The sequence below is a fragment of the Chinchilla lanigera genome, unplaced genomic scaffold (genome assembly GCF_000276665.1).
Source record: "Chinchilla lanigera isolate Chin_1 unplaced genomic scaffold, ChiLan1.0 scaffold00030, whole genome shotgun sequence".
NCBI lineage: Eukaryota > Metazoa > Chordata > Mammalia > Rodentia > Chinchillidae > Chinchilla > Chinchilla lanigera.
Window position 1 is genome coordinate 10,377,934 of NW_004955431.1, and position 16,315 is coordinate 10,394,248.

Sequence of the window (16,315 nt, forward strand, 5' to 3'; positions counted from 1 at the left end):
ATTGATACACTGTACCCTCATCCCAAGGTAATAGTGTTAAATGGTGGGCCCTTTGGGGAGTTGGTTAGGTGAGGGTGGTCCCTCATATGCTTAGCCTCTTATCAAATTCAGATCGTGGGGCCAGGGCGCTCAGTGGTAGAGTCCCTGCCTAGCAGCACAAGGCCCTGGGTTCAGTGTTTACTGCTGCTGAGGGGGGAGTATGTTGTTATGGCTTATCTCCAGATGTCCCTTCACAGTCTCCTGTGCTCAGAGGTGGGGATTTGGGGAGGTGGCTGGATCATGGGTGTGATACTGGGTGAAAGGCATAACTGGATCAGTTTGCTGATTGGCTTAGCAGAGCTCTGGGTGTGGATAATGGCAAAGCCCACCCTGGGTGTGGGGGGAACCAACCAGCAGGCTTGTAGCTGGGGGAATAGGAGGCTTACTGCTGGCTGCTTCTTGCCTGCCATGCCACGGGTGGTTTCCCCTCTGCCACACACTTTAGGTAGTGATCAGCTTGCTGCGGTCACTGCCTGGCTGCAAGAAGGGCGGGAAGGAAGGAGCCAGCCGGGCTCTGGTGGGCCTGCCGTTTTGCCCCAGGAAAGCAGATGGAAGCGCTGCTTGCAGCTTCCGTCACCGCTTGGGCCTGTCTGGGCTGCAGTCTTCCCATTCGCCCCGATTTCCATGGCTGGAGGCCCTTCCGCTGCATCCCTGCCACCCACCTTGTGCGCAGCAGCTGCTGGGTCCTCCCGATCTCTCAGTTCCTGCCTGTGCCATGCTTGGTTGATGATGAATTCTACAGTGTGTGACTTCACGTGAAAATAGCATTGTTTGGTGATACTCATATATGGAGTTGTTATATCCTGCCCAGTTAGTTCCTTTTAAATGAAATGAAAAATAATCCCAAAGTGGATTATGCAGGATAAATAATGAGGGCGGTTTCCCTCTGGTCACTGTTGCCCCAAATCCCTGCCAGATGGTCAAGCAGAGCAGCTCATGTTTCAGCAAATTACAGAACCTCATTAGGCCTCCGTTTCATGTTTTTAGCTTCCAGGCCCTTACATGAGGCGCTGTTGATTTCTTAAACTTGTATGACAATATAACGAATGCATGTTTGTGACATGTCCAATGAAATGTGAAACAATCGGTGAATTCTTTGCATATTTTATTTTTCTTTTTTTGATTTCCAACTCACACACATCTGGCATATTTTACATCTTTGCAAGAAAACATGGTTACAATAGCTTAAGGAATTTATATATCCAAAATATTTCACCATGATCTCAAGATGAAATGAACTTGTCTTCCAGATGTTCAGTGTCCTCCCAATTCTAAGCTACAAACTCAAGATATTGCTTACAGCCTGGTGATGAATAACTTAATCATTACACTGATTCCCCATAATTTCAGAATTTCATAAATACAAACAACAATGAAGAAGGAATAATTCAGTGCTAAACTTCCTAGTACAAGGTGGGTAACAAATAAGTAATCATAATCACATCAATAAATAATGATATGTTTCTGGTGCAAAGTGCCGATACAAAGAACCCATTATTTTGTTTTATCTTTTTAAATAAATGACTGCAAGTGAGTGTAAATTCTGAGAAAATTACATTCCTGTAACATGCCTCATAGCCCTACCGACACAATATGTACATCTATGACGATACAGTCACCAAATATACAAAGAAGAAACATGAATAAAGTGTATATACCCCTGGGTGTATTACTTGATCAGTACAATGTATGGAAAATCATTTGATAGCCATCATTTTATATCATAAAAGATGAAATGCCTTAGGCCAAGAATGTGGCTTTCGGTGAGATTTTCACAAGAACCTAAAAGAAGAACTTCATTTATTATTGTAATAATGTCTGACTTTTTATTAAAGAAACCTAAGCTATTCAAAAACCAAAGAAGAAAAAAATGTGAGCATCATTCTCCTCCTCTAATGTATATAAACTAAGCCAGCGGGATGACTGGAAGAGACATGTCGGGAAGTCATTACTATGGGACTAATGTTCATGACTCCTATTTATACAACCCAAACCAGGACCTCATCCCTAAGCTCCCTATCTGCTGTGTCTTCAAATTGTAAAGGGTAGGGCTGAAATTTCTTTGTATAAAATACCAAAAAATGGTAAAAAATGGCTTACTATCCAAATGATCTATGAGCGAATTTCACCTAGAAGGGATGAATTTAGATTAAGAAGTGCAAACCATATTTTGGTGACAATGTCGAAGAATTACGGATTGAGCCCAAATTCCACCCTTTCCTACAAGCTGTGTCCCTGGACGGATCTTTCCGCTTCATCGTGTCAATGCACCTGTTCCCTCAGACGTCAGGAGTAAAGAACATGCAAGTTGTAACTCCACAATAAAATTAAGAAACGTTTTGTTCTTTATACAAGGTTTTACTTTTACAAAAGTATCCCTTTAAATAAGATGCATCTGATGTACAAAGTATCAAACGTGTTTTTATTTTATTTTTCTCAGCTGGAAAAGAGGCTGGAAATGGGATGCAGTTTAGGTTCAAAGCTTACACTTTGTAACAACTGGACACAAGGTTCCTCAGAATTGTCAAAAGTCTCTTGTGACACATCCTACAACCTTTGCTTAAGAAACAACGATATATGAAATAATTACCAAAACATCTCCTAATTCATATAATTTACATGATATAAGCTTGCTGGACAGCAGCTAGTGTTCAGTCCTGAAAAAATACACAAAGGAAAATGGCTGCTGACGAGAGCGGACAGCTATTGCTGGGTGTGATGGAATGTACAAACGGAGGTGAATGGAGACGGGTGTTTCCACCAGACAGCGCCTTTCCTGCAGCTCTTGTGCTCTCAGCGTGAACGCGGCTTTTGGTTCTTCATTTCACTTCAGTATCTGTTCTGATGCTCGTAATGCCACCGATTAAAATCTATATTAAAAGCTACAATGCTACCAGAAGCCATGCCAGTAATCAGAGTCCTGGAAAAGCAGAGGCAGGGATTAACAGGGATCCGAACCCACGATGTGGTTGCTAATTTACGCTAGGCAGATACTTCATCTTCAAGTTTTGCATTCACTCAGAGAGGACTGTGAGTTTGCTTAGCTCTCTGGAAAGAGGCTGCACCAGCCCTGCCCACATCTGGACGGCCCAGCCCCAGTGGAGAGTGCTGGACGGATTCACTGGAACCATAGCTTCCTGTGCCACCCAGGCACCCGCTGCCTCTCTGCTACTCTGTTCAAGCCTCTCCACTGCCTCCTTGCGGCCACATACTGGCTTCTCTGAGGAGTTCTGCCCCCGCCCCAACTTCCTAAGCCTTCTTTCCGTAGTCCCCTTTAATCCCTACACCCTCTGCACTCACACTGCATGATCCTCAGTGCAGGCACATGCAACCACCATTCATTCTGAACCACAGATGCCAGTGTCCCTCGGCCTGTTGGACGTCTCTGCCTACCAGGTGACGGTGGGCTGTGTCACAAAAACTTCAGACTCCATATATGCATCTGGAGTCACTGTCTACCTACTGACCCTGTTGGTCAAGTCACACCTGTCCTTTAGTCCTTGTGTCTTACAAATAATCAGCCGTCTGGCCCCGAGGATTCTGTCTCTGGCATGGTTCCTGTCCAGACTCATCGCCATGGTCTAAACTCAGGTCTCATGACCTTCTGTGTAGATCAAGTGTTGCTTAATTTTTAATCCAATTCCTTATCACAGAAACAGTTCTATACACGCCTATGTGTTGATATATGAGTTTATAACTTCTATGTATGTACCACTGTACCAGTACGTTGGGGACATTCTAAAACAGCAAAAATATGCTAGGTACTGCGGCACATGCCTATAATCCCAGCACTTGGGAGGCTGAGGCAGGAGGATCGTCATGAGTTCAAGGCCAGCCTGGGCTACATAAGCAAGTTCAAGGCCAGCCTGAACTACATAGTGAGACCCTCAAAAACAAAACAAAAAGCAAAACAAAACAAAACAAACCCACAAAACCCAAAAATAACTGAAACTCAGAATGAGATTGGTATCTTGCCTTGCTCCATGTAGAGATTCTAAGCACCACTGACTTTGAATATGCTCTGTGACCTACGTGCGTCCAAGCCTGCTGTGTGGGTGGACTTACTATGAGTCCTCCCCGCCTTCCCCAGCCCTAGTGGACAGTGATCAGTTCCCACGCTGTGGCTCTCCCCCTGCCTCTCCCAGGTAGGGCTGAATACTGGGGGGGAGTGATCTTGCTGTGTATCTTGAGCACGGTGCACACTAACACTTCAACTACCATGGTGGCAGCAACTATTTGCAAAATCAGTATGTGAAAGAATATTAGGGAGAATACGTAACATACTTAACAAAATAAATTATTTCGAACACTTTAGAGATATTCACGTGTACACAAGTAAGTACACAGCACAGCATTCCCATGTATTCCTCAGTACGGGTTGCAGGACTTTGGAGTGCTCTAATGCTAAACTTAAAAACAGTCTGCTGCAGAACAAATATCCGTTCCCCGAATATTTTAGAGGACTATGGGAAATACAACAAAAGAACATAGATGAAAAATGGGTGAATAAGAAAATGGGGGAAAGAATTTGTTTCAGGAAGTGAGTGGGTGTTCCTTGTATTCTGAAGTCTACAACTATGCAGTTGGCTGGAATTTGGGCAGCTCGAAGCAGCTCTCCCTGAAACCCACTTCTAACAATGCTTCCTTTACATCATCTTAGCCAGGGAAAGCCTGCGATGAGGACAGGCTCTGACCACAGAGATGCGGGTGCACATAAGCTCCATGTTTTGGGTCATCAGACCCTTTTCTGATGTTTTTCTTGTTTGCTTCCCATTTTCCTCTTATCAGAATCCTGTTTTACGGCACTGCTTCCCTCAGTTTACCCTTTTTTATACTAGTCTTTCTTCCACTTGGCACTGGGATCTCACTCAAGCACATTTCACCCTCGATAAGACAGGAAAAGCTTTTGGTGACAGTTCTTATTGATGACATTTGTCCTTGCCATGGCTCACCTCTGGTCGTGGGATAAATCCATCGCCCGAATGCCGGCATCACATCCGGGGTAAATATACAGCTGCTTGAAGTCACAGGCCTGCCAGACCTCCACCACACCATTGTCCCCTCCCGTCACCAGGTTCTGGCCATCGCTGCTCAGGAGAATGGCCTTCAGAAAACAGGCAGAAAACCAACAGTGCTTTCAAAATTAATGGTCACTTCTGAAAAGCACTCAGTCCAGTCCATTATAATCATTATCTCCTTTCAGCCTCTTGTCTAAGTTTCCTAAAGTGTAGCCCACAGACTTTCCAGTGTGGAATTCATCTAAGTTCTTACGCTGACAAAGGATCTTGTTAAAGCCAGTTTCAATTGTATAAGTCTCAAAGAGATCATTATCAATGTAATCTAGGAAGAACTTGAGAATTAAGTAACACAGTGCTTTGTTAAATCCTGAAGACAAACATGGAGTCTTAGAACAAAAGGCAGGGGATATTTCAAAATGGGTTTTAACACCAACGAACTAGCAATTATAATCTGTTTGTGCATGAAGGGCCGTTAGCTGCTTGTAATTTTGGCGTAGGGTTCTAAAGTTCAGACCCTTCTGCCCTACACGCACTGTCAATGCTGTGAAGGTGCAGTGCTGGAACAGTTACTTACAAAAAGAATTGACAATGTCTTCCTGACATGCTGGCTTACAATCAAACAATAGCTACAGTCTCTAAAGTCTAATTCACCCTAAAGTCTACTTCACTGAGTTGATTATTTAGGTTTCATCAAAGGAACTCTGAATTTGTTCAAAGTACCAGTCTACATGAATTTATATACTTTCTCAACTATCATCCCTTCGTATGGACGCCAGAGAAATTCTATTATGAGTCCTTTACTATAAAGCATCTTTAATCTGTTGCTTCCTCCCTTTTTTGCATGGAACATGTCGATTTACCCGTGTTGAATCATTGATCTCCATTTGGGCCAAAAGCTTCCCATTAATGCTGAAATTGCTGAACCGTCCTCGTTCGTAGTAAATGATACAGTGGCCTTCGCTGGATACAGAAATCAAGCGTGGGAACAAGCAGTTTTCCGGCCCTTCGAGGGCTCTCAGCAGATCTCCAGTGATGGTGTGAACAAGGCAGGGGCCCTCTGTGGAGAGGAAGTATCAGTGCCCGCGGTCAGTAATGGTAACAGATCACACACTTGCGCTCATCAGTCCAACCCCTACCTGCGGCCAAGCAGATCTGTTACGAGGTGCGGGTGGAGCCGTACGCTGGCCAGAGCCATGTGCTGAGTGGTATTTGAAAACAGCAAATACAGACTGGCTGTCTAAGGGTAAGGTATGTAGACATCTGCATATTCTTACCCTTCCTCAGGTAATATTCCTAACAAAGGGACATAGCTCATGGGTTACATGACAGTAAAAGGCTGTCCCAGAACGTTTCTCTCAATGTCCTTGAGCTAGGGCTACCTGTAAGTGCTTATCTAGCACGCATGAGGTCACAGGTTCAACCCCCAGTGCCACTATAAAAAAAAATTTAGGAGAATTACCAAAAAAGTTGCTAAGTTTCTCTAGTAGCATCAAACATTTAATACTGCACTACATAAAACATTACTTTTTTCTGTAATCTATACTTAAAATGTAAAAGTAAAATTAGGAAATTAATCAAGTAATTCATACCACATAACATGTTTTGTCTCCAACAAATTAACAGTGAGGCAAAAGTGTAAAATGAAAAGGGCGAAGGACTTACTTTGCCCAATTGTTCTGGGGGATTTTTGTACTTGTAGAAATTACGTGATAAGATAAAAAACCACTAGTTATATTCATGAAAATGAGTGCTTAATACAGCTGCTATTTATGTCTGCCCCCTTGCTTTATTCAAAATAAAATAAAAGCCGGGCATGGTGGCGTGTGCCTGTAATCCCAGCACTTGGGAGGCTGAGGCAGGAGGATCCTTGTGAGTACGCGACTGGCCTGGGCTACAAAGTGAGCTCAAGGCCAGTGTGAACTGCATAGCGAGACCCTGTCTCAAAAAACAAAAACAAAAACAAAAACAAAAACAAAACTCCACAAAGATGAAGATAATTGCATTTTAATTTTTTAATCAATTGATTAGAGTGGACACGAATTTATAAAACAAGGGACATTACAAAACTATAAAAAAACTCCCCAATTACTAAAATAAGAGCTATAGAACATGAGTGAAAAAAAGAAAATAGCAATTGTCTCTAATATCACCCACTACCTATAGAAAATTAATGTTTTTCCTACTATCTACTATGTATCACTCACTCTCCTTGTAATATACCTTTATAATAAGATAACTTATGACTTCAGACTACTTTAATCTCCATAAAGCAGTGAGAATTAGCTGTAGCAACCAAAGCTGATCATCTCATCACCCTGATTAAAATCTTCAATGACTTATGTGTGGTGGCCAAGCCTGGAATGCCAGCACTGCCAGCCTGGGCAGTCTGGAAATTCGGTGAGACCATGTCTCAAAAGTAAATGGCTGGGGATATAGCTCGCTGTGAAGGCCCTGGATTCAATCCCCAGTACAGAAGAGGGAAAAAACCCCAACGATTCCGTATTACCCTGAATCTAAAAATGCCAGTCTTTGTGCCCCGGCCCCTCCCACCTCTTCCGTCTCCTCCCTCCTCAGCCCTGCCGCACCCTCCCTCCCTCCAGCCTCTTGGTCCTCCGGTTCCTCCCAGGGGTAGGGCTCCCTTCTACCTCGAGTCTTCCCATGGAGAAGCTCCCTGATCCAGAACTGGGACCTACATTTCCTCATTCCCTGCAAATGCTACTTCTTCCATAAAAAAGACAGAAGCCCCATATGACCCTGTTTCCTTTCCACAGGCCTCTCCACAGTCTTCAGCCTTGTGAAGAAAGGGACCTGCAGAGGAAGTGGATTCAGGGCCAAATCTGAGGAGTAATCAGATCCCCCAAGACGCCCCTGATCAGGGACATTTCCCCCTTGCCTTTTCGATGTCCTTTTTTAATGGCTGCATCTTTGGAAGTCCTGCAATTTAATTTACCAGTGTTACGGTTAGAATGCCGGTGACCACAAATGCTACGTGAACTTTTTGCGTATTAGTACTGGTGAATATTAATAAAATTAAACAGCTGCAAAGAACCTAGGGATTATATTTTTCTGTGGAGAGTCTCCTGGAAGAAACAGATCAAAGATCATAGCTTCAGACAGTGGTACATTTTCTAAAGTTTTAAAATGTAATAAATGACTTCTAACCTTTAGCACCACTGATAACGAGTCCAAGTTCTGCACAGACAGAAACACAGACGACTTCATGGTCATGGCCTGTGAGGACAGCTCTTGGTGCAGGATAATCGCCTGCAAAAAAACAGCAGTGGGTCACCGTGAAGCGAGAGCAGACATAAAAAGCTGCACCAGCAAAGCCAGCATTTTATAAAACCATCACCAATGACTCTTAAGGACAATGAGTAGCTATGTGACTATAGCCAGTTACTAACCTTTCTGCTACCTCCTACCTGTGACATGGCACAGGCATTGCACCTATACACAGGCTACTTAGATGACAGGGTAAGTTAATATATGTGTGTTTAGAATACATGACAGTGCTGAAAGCTGTTCTTTTCTGCCTGATTATTGTTAGTAACCAAGTACAACACCTGCCAAGGTTTTTGTATGTGCTATCTCATTTAATTTTGGTTAACATTCTTATCAGGTTAGTACTATTATTATTCCTATTTGATAGCCTGTAAACCCATGGCTTTTCAAGGTTATTCAGCTTCCCAAGTTCAAACAGCTAGCAGGCTTTGCATTGGAAACTTTCTAATTCTAAAGCTCATGTTCTTATTTAAAATTATTCCCTAAAATCTGAACACAACAGGAAGAGGTGCTCTCTTTTGGTGGGGGAGATCGGAAAGTGGTGTGGGGAAAGCAGTAAAGGAAAGAATAAATATCTTAGTTCTCAACTGGCACAAAGCTAGCTGCACAGTCCAGCTGAGTTATACTCTGCAAGCATTTTCACTGCTAAATACCTCACAAACTGAATGGATGTCTTCGGAGGGGCAAGCATGTTTCTAAGTGGGATAGGGATGGGAAGAAAGATGAGGTATAAAATGTAACATGGAACTGTTGAAAACCCATAAAATAATCATGGCCGCCCACAGGCACACCACCAGACACAGTCAACAGCAAGGTGAGGAGGAACAACGTGTGCACACACAGTACAGTGGGGACCAAAGCCATCTCAGAATGAATGAAGAGGAAATCAGAACATTTGGTGAATAAACTGCATTTGTCTAAGGTGTGCAAACTTGAAAAGGCCTCACGATCCACACTGTCTTGACTGGGAGAGTTGTTGGGAGGAGCCAGTGTGGGATGGAATGGACAAATCTGTACAGTCTGATGCTCAGGAAGGTGGAGAAAAGGAAGAAAGAGAAAGCGGAAGTGAAGGCAAAGGGAGCACGGCGCCACTGTGAGCAATACATACACCTGCGATGGGTACGATCTATATACTGAAGACACACGACAGTTACCTGTATTTTTTTTGTAGCTATACATCATAAATACTTAATATGTAATTGGTACTTTCAAACATTCTCTAATTCTAAAAACAAAAGAAAATCAGGTATCTGTGTAGAAGTTGCCAACTACGAAATTAGAAAAAAAAATTAGTCTATACTAAAAGTTTCTCAATCTTGTATAATACATTGATCCCTTTTAAAGAGAACAAAATTATCATTAACTTCAAAAACAAAGAAAGGAGAACATGGAGGGAAAGTAAAAAAATTTTAAAAGAAAAGAGAAAAGAAAAGAGAGGAAGGAAGGAAAGAAGGAAGGAAGGAAGGAAAGAAAGAGAAAGAAAGAAAAAAGAAAAGAAAAGAAAAGAAAAAAAAGCAAGGCAAAGCAAGCAAGTAGGTAACCAAATATTAGCCACACTGGGCAGATTATGAAGACCTGATTCAATGAAATGAAGTGAAGACCAGGTAATCAGAAAGCAGAGTGTGGGGCATTTAATAGCAATACAATTTGGACCGGATCCACTTAATTCGGTTCAATAAACATTTATCAATGCCTGTAATATCCCATTATTTCCATTTCCCATTAACACCATCACAATTGTTAAGTTTTTTTCTCCTTGAAAAGGCATGTTGTAACTTGGTCAGACAACTGCAACTCTTTCAGAATTCTTGATGTTTTTCAATCTAGAGTTTGTGTCTATGTACCAGAGATCTGTGAATGTTTTCTTGAGGGTAACAAGTTCTGTGAAAACTTTAAAATCTCAGGTTTGCATTTTGATGATACTCAAATTCCTTTAAGCTAGTTACAAAGATGAAGCCTCTCTTTGCTATCAGAATCTATGTTATGATAATTTTTTTGCTGAGCAAGGAGTCCAAGAATACATTTGTAGGAGTTTGGGATATATCCTTCCCTCTCTCCCTTCTTTTTTTTTTTTTTAGTGCTAATGATAATTTTGTTCTTTTAAAAAGGAATTAGTGCATAACACAAGCTGAAGGAACACTGCTATTGACTAATTAATTCTCAAGTTCACAAATCCCTTTAAATTGGCTATTTCCACATAGCTGCCTGACTTTTCATTGTTTTAAATTAAAGTTTTAAAAATACTGCTTACATATTAAGTATGTGTAATACATATATATAAAATATGTACCCTATATATACTCATAAAACATATACAAGGGGTGATGATCAAAATATATGGTGAATGTCTAAATTTAAAAAGTATTACTCTAAGATACTTGCCCTCACTCTAAACACATTTATCCCATCATTCTTGATACTTTCTGAAATGATTCTGGAAGCCCTCTTTTACAAGATATGATAAAAAAATACTGTAAGTGTCCCTGCCCAGGGCATCCAATGGAAAGGCAGGCTCAAGAAACATTATGGCGGGGGCTGGGGATTTAGCTCAGCGGCAGTGCCTGCCCAGCAAGTGCAAGGTCGTGAGTTTGATTCCTGATACCGGGGGGAAAAAACCAAACAAACAAAAAAGAACAACAACAAAAAAAAAAACCCAAGAAACATTATGGTGTGTCCTCATCCACCTTCTTCACTGGATTTGTTTTGTTGTTTTTGTTTTTTGGTTTTTCTCCGGTACCGGGAACCGAACTCACGACCTTGCGCTTGCCAGGCAGGCGCTTTTGCCGCTGAGCTAAATCCCCAGCCCCCTTCACTGGATTTGCTACCATGTGACTTAGACTCCTCCCCAAAGTCAAAATGAGCATGGAAGGTGAATGTCTTGAGTGAATCTGGAACACAGAAGCAACAACAGTGCAACTGAAGATGCTCCTGAATGGGAACCTCCGAACTGTCTCAGAAGGCGTTAAGAACGAGGGGATAAATGTGTTCAGAGCAAGGGGGGCGTTTTGAGGATTAATGGCAATGTGTCTGGTACTATAATAAAATGTAAATATTCATTATATTTTATGACCATGTCCTGTATGTTTACAGACACACACACACACACACTGAATTCCTTTGTACTCACACCCCCATTGTAAGAAATACAAAATATTTCCAGTAACCTTGATGCTCTTCCTTTTCTATCTTAGAGAACAGTACGTCCTTATAAAACTTCTTTTTCCATTCTGTTTATTCTGTGTCAACCAGATGAGGGTGTTCAGCTTGCCGTCTTTGTTCCATAGTGCTTCAGTTCCCTGTCTGGTGCCTACTTCTGTCTGTGGACATAATCCAGCTGGGGTGAGGCCCCCCCCACTCTGCCCTGTCTTGTGTCTCTGCTCCGGTCTTGGCATTCCTCTTCCTCAAGGTCCTGCCTGCTGGAGCATGAACGGCCAAGGGCTGGCAGCTGTGCCTGCCCCGTGTACCTCTTGACACTGACGTGACCCCTGTGGGGTATTGGCCGCTGGCCTGGGGTTCTCATCCTTTTCCTCTCAGGGGCGAGAGGAACAAATGAATCCCCTAGCCGGGCTCAATACTCCCCACTCGGGGCCATCATACCCTCTTCCTTAAGAGGCACTTCATGTTCTATCCCCCAGGATTTTCTCATCTTTCTGTGAGCTTTCTTGGACCCACCAACTTTCATCCTGCTTTTTCATTTGTTTGGTTTTTTATTTTCCTCCTCTTCCTTCCTTTTCTCCTTGTTTTTTGAGACATGGTATTGCTGTATCTCAAGGTTGGGTCACTATGTAGCTCAGGGTGGCCTCAAATTCCTAGCAATCTTCCTGTTTCAGCTTCCAAAGTGCTAGGATTACAGGTGTGTGCCACCACACCCGGCTTCATCACACTTTAGAGACACCTCTTAGGTGGAGCGTGGGAGACGGGGCCGGCAGCCCACTCAGCTCGCCATTTTGCCTAAGTCTACACATAGCATACGGTTGTAATAGGTTTCAAATATTAGTACTCATTTATATTTTCAGTAGCTCTGCACTTGTCTGAAATATAATCACACAATTTATAGAATTATGTTTATAAGATACAATGAGTTGTCTGGTAAAATAAAGATTAAGGATTGGTAGGACTTTATGTGTAATACTATCTTTAATTTTGAAGTGATTATTTTATCTTGGAAAGACACACACTAAAAAAACCCTCAAATTATATGTTTAATAAAATTCACATAAACTTTTATAGAGTTTTTGAGCTTTTCCCCTTATATTCCATAGTAAAGATAAAAAGGAATGTAACTATGGGAAGGAATTCAGAAGAATGGACAAAATACTGAAAAAATCCCTTTTGCACATTAAATATTTTGTACTAGGAAATGTGTTTTTTAAACACTGGTGTCTTATTTAGAAATTTGAAAAAAATTTTTCATCGTAATTTCCGTAGATCATTTGAATAAATGGCAGGACTTAAATATTAAGGGATGTTTTTAGGAGCCCTGCAAACATTGTTTCTTTTTATAGGGGTCCAGCTTAAGCTGGAGAAAAGCAGTGTAAATATAATGTTATTCTGGAAATCTGCAGCAAGGAAAGGGAGCACATTTCCTATATTTCATGGCCAGAGACAGATGTCACACATCCCAACATTCACTCAAAACCTTGGGAATATCGTCCGTCATTGTCACATCACCGCTGATGGATGCGGCTCAAGGTTAAAGGCCCTGGTGCAGAGGGAGGTGCAGGTGAGACCTGCCTCTAAAGACTGCAGTGCCGCCACCCTCCCCCCTCGCTGCCTGCATGGAGGAGCTCTCTGTGTGTTGGAATCGAGAGGAGAGACAAAGAATAAAAACATCTGCTTCTGAGATTCCGCACGGGGATGCATTTGCAAATTTTATACATAAAAGCTAAAAAACAGAGTCCATCTCATTTTTATCAGAAGTTATCTCAATATTCTTGATATAAATAAGAAAAAATTTACAAAGGTATTAGATGCTGCTATTCACAAACTACTGCCAGAAGCACTTTCCAGTGAAAGGGTCTGTGGCTTTCAGAAAGACGGCCAGAGTGAAGATTACTCGTGGTGCTTATTTAAACCTCATCTGTAGGCTGCTAATGTGCAGGGGGAAGTGTTGCTTCTTTTGAATCAGACTGAGGGGGGCCGGTGGAGTCTCAGAGACCCACGTTCCTCAGCAGAGTTATGCTGCAGTCTCACAGTGACCCTCTTGGTGACGTGTGACATTCAGAGTTTATTGCTGACCTTTGTGAAGTCATTGTAGAGTCATGGTAGTAGCTACTTTCATTCACATTTATATGTACATTAAATATGACAGATTTTCGATTTAAAAGTACAGAAGAAGGGATTTAGTCAAAAGGTATAGCAATGTCATTGCTGCCGTAATTTCAAGATTTATTTTAAAATACCATGTTAGAAATTTGCTGGGATAGCTGACAACCGGGTCACTAAAAAGTCCCATGTATCAAGATTCTGAGTCTTCAACCAACTTGGCACTACCCCAGAGGCTTGGGCCCAGTCCCTAAGATGCCTGGGCCCATGCTTCTCACAGTCACAAGGGGACACAAGTGAACACAGTCGGCGGGGGGAAAACATCACCTGGCCCATGACATCGTTTCCTTTGATTACAATCTCCTGCAGTATCTGATGAAAAATAGAAGAAGATGGGGTGATGACTCTATTTATTCATTCACTCTCAGTTCTTTTTCCTCTCCCAGGATAACAGGGACTGCAATTTCTGCTGAGCATTGATTGCACTGCAGCCAAGTCTTTTCCCCGTGTCCTGCATCTGGGTGCAGTCACAGTGCATGGCTGACCCATGAGAACAACCCATCTCTTTTTCCTAGGGAAGCTGGGCTGTCATGATACCGCAACACCCCTCACCTGTGCAGTGAAACTACCTGATCAGAGAACAGTTTAGCCAACCTTGTTTCTTATATTGCTTCTGACCCAGGCCGAACACCTTTCTTGACACCTCAGGCTCACACAGGGACAGGAAAATCAGAGACTGAATAGAAAACAGCCCCCTCTCTTGTCATGGACCCTAAAATGTCTCTGCATGCTAGCTGCTGAGTGGTCTACAGCATCCCTGGCCTGGGCTGAGATGTGCCACGCCATTCATGACCACGTGACTCTGAGAAACTGCTCTGAGGTGAGAATTATAACCCCTCTAACTATGCGTCATCTGGTACATAATAAAGGTAGTTTAATGTTTACTAGACACTTGAGAAGATTCTTTCCTCTGAGAAGGGACACAAACTTATCTAATACAGCTAATGTACAAATACAGTGGTACCTTGGTTCACAAACTTAATTCTCATGGAAATAATTAAATATGCGAGCCTAGGTACCACCCTATGCTTTAAAAATATTTCTGTGTTAGTCTTCCCCATGCTGTTGTCTCTCATAATACCACCGGCTTGTGGTGGTTGTGGAACTGGGCACCAGAAGAGTCTTTAAGGAGGGCTGGATACTAACACAGGGAGGGATGCGGTTTGGCAGCTTTCTGTGATAGGCGGTGGGAGGAAGGAGGGCTGTGTCCAGAGCTCAGGCTGCACATGGGAGCCCGGAGAGGTGGCGTGCACACTTGGATGCTCCTTTTCAATTGGTTTCTCCTTTCATGTTCGGCACAATGCGTGGCATGAGCTAAAAGACCCGTGTTTAAAATGCGGACTGGAGCAGCACCTAACAATGTCTTACACACATTACTTAGGCAATATGTGTGGATTTGATTTGAAAAGATGAACGGTCAGTTCCCTCCCCAAGTTTCATATTGCAATGAGTCTAAACGTTTCATAGGTATACATCATCAAGCTCTCCACAAAGCACCTTATATCTGATATAAACATTTACATTACACACTTGAAACACAGATTGGCTTCTGAGCTGAGGCCCCAATGTATTTGCAGCGTTACTGAAGAGACAACAATGTTAACTTCCCCTCTTGTGACTATCTTGTTGGAAGCTACAGCACGTAATGAGAAATGTCAAGTCCCAAGATCAATGAAATTTTGAACTCTAGGGATTCAACAGGAATAGCATTGATCCTTTTAAAGAACACCAGTCAGAGATGGGTCGTAATATATTGCAAAGAGGGGCTCTAGAGGATACGCGGCCAAGTGCAACATACCTACCTGACAAAAAATTCAATCAGCCTTTAGCACAAATCGCCTGCTCCACTCCACTTTCTCTCATGCAGGAGGTTGCTTCCAATTAAAGTGCGCAAATTAATTTTTATCACTTCCAAATTAGTTTCAGAATTTGTGTAAGTCTGTTTCAGATGAAAGCATCTGTCCCTCACATCTTTGCAATTCTGTTATCTAGTTAGGGACCTATTTAAAGCCTCCAAGATAATTTTCTATGTTCAAAGTCTCAAGTTTGAAAGAGCAACACTGAGTATTATTAGTATAGAATACATTAATAAGATAACAATAGTTCCATTATAACATACGCTAGGTAGCCTTTGTTTCTTTTTTTGGCCTGAAACTCTCTGCAAATATTCACTTTGTGGCAAATTCATTAAAGGGGTAAAAATAATGAGAAGGAAACTCTCATGATATGCGCACATTCATCACAGCAATATATTAGATGAGAACACAGACCCTTTCTATGCCTATCGAAAAAACATACAAATATCATTTACTGTTCCTTTGTGGAATTCTTAGAGCTATCCATTTCAATATAATACTGACAATGTCAAAGAAAAAATGTATTAAAGCCACTTGAATTTATCTTGAGATTTCAGGGGTGTGTACATCAAGTTTGACGATAAATCCCATCATTTCATGATGCTGTGATGAACAAGTCTGATTTAGCCTTTCTGCCATACAAATCAAGTCACTGTCCATGCAAGACCAATCCCTGAATTATAACAGCTACTGGGATGTTATGCTACATGCCTTCAAGTCTGGGTTAATGTATACAACCTCTAAAACCTAAGGGCATTGTGTCACACACTTTAATATGAATTTAGACATAACTAG

At 42.1% G+C, this 16,315-nt stretch overlaps 1 protein-coding gene across 7 annotated transcripts in view; it reads right to left on the minus strand.

Annotated features, from left to right (window-relative positions):
- Nucleotides 1–1,127: 1,127 nt before the first annotated feature.
- The window catches only part of Nbea (neurobeachin), a gene marked incomplete at its 5' end in the record, with an annotated part of 638,824 nt that continues 623,636 nt past the window's right edge, over nt 1,128–16,315 (minus strand). For all 7 annotated transcript variants that reach the window (XM_013515839.1, XM_013515836.1, XM_013515838.1 and 4 more), the window contains 4 exon segments: nt 1,128–2,959; nt 4,992–5,143; nt 5,918–6,114; nt 8,220–8,321. In XM_013515839.1, the coding sequence (XP_013371293.1) occupies nt 2,869–2,959; nt 4,992–5,143; nt 5,918–6,114; nt 8,220–8,321 (542 nt within the window). In that variant the 3' untranslated portion in view covers nt 1,128–2,868.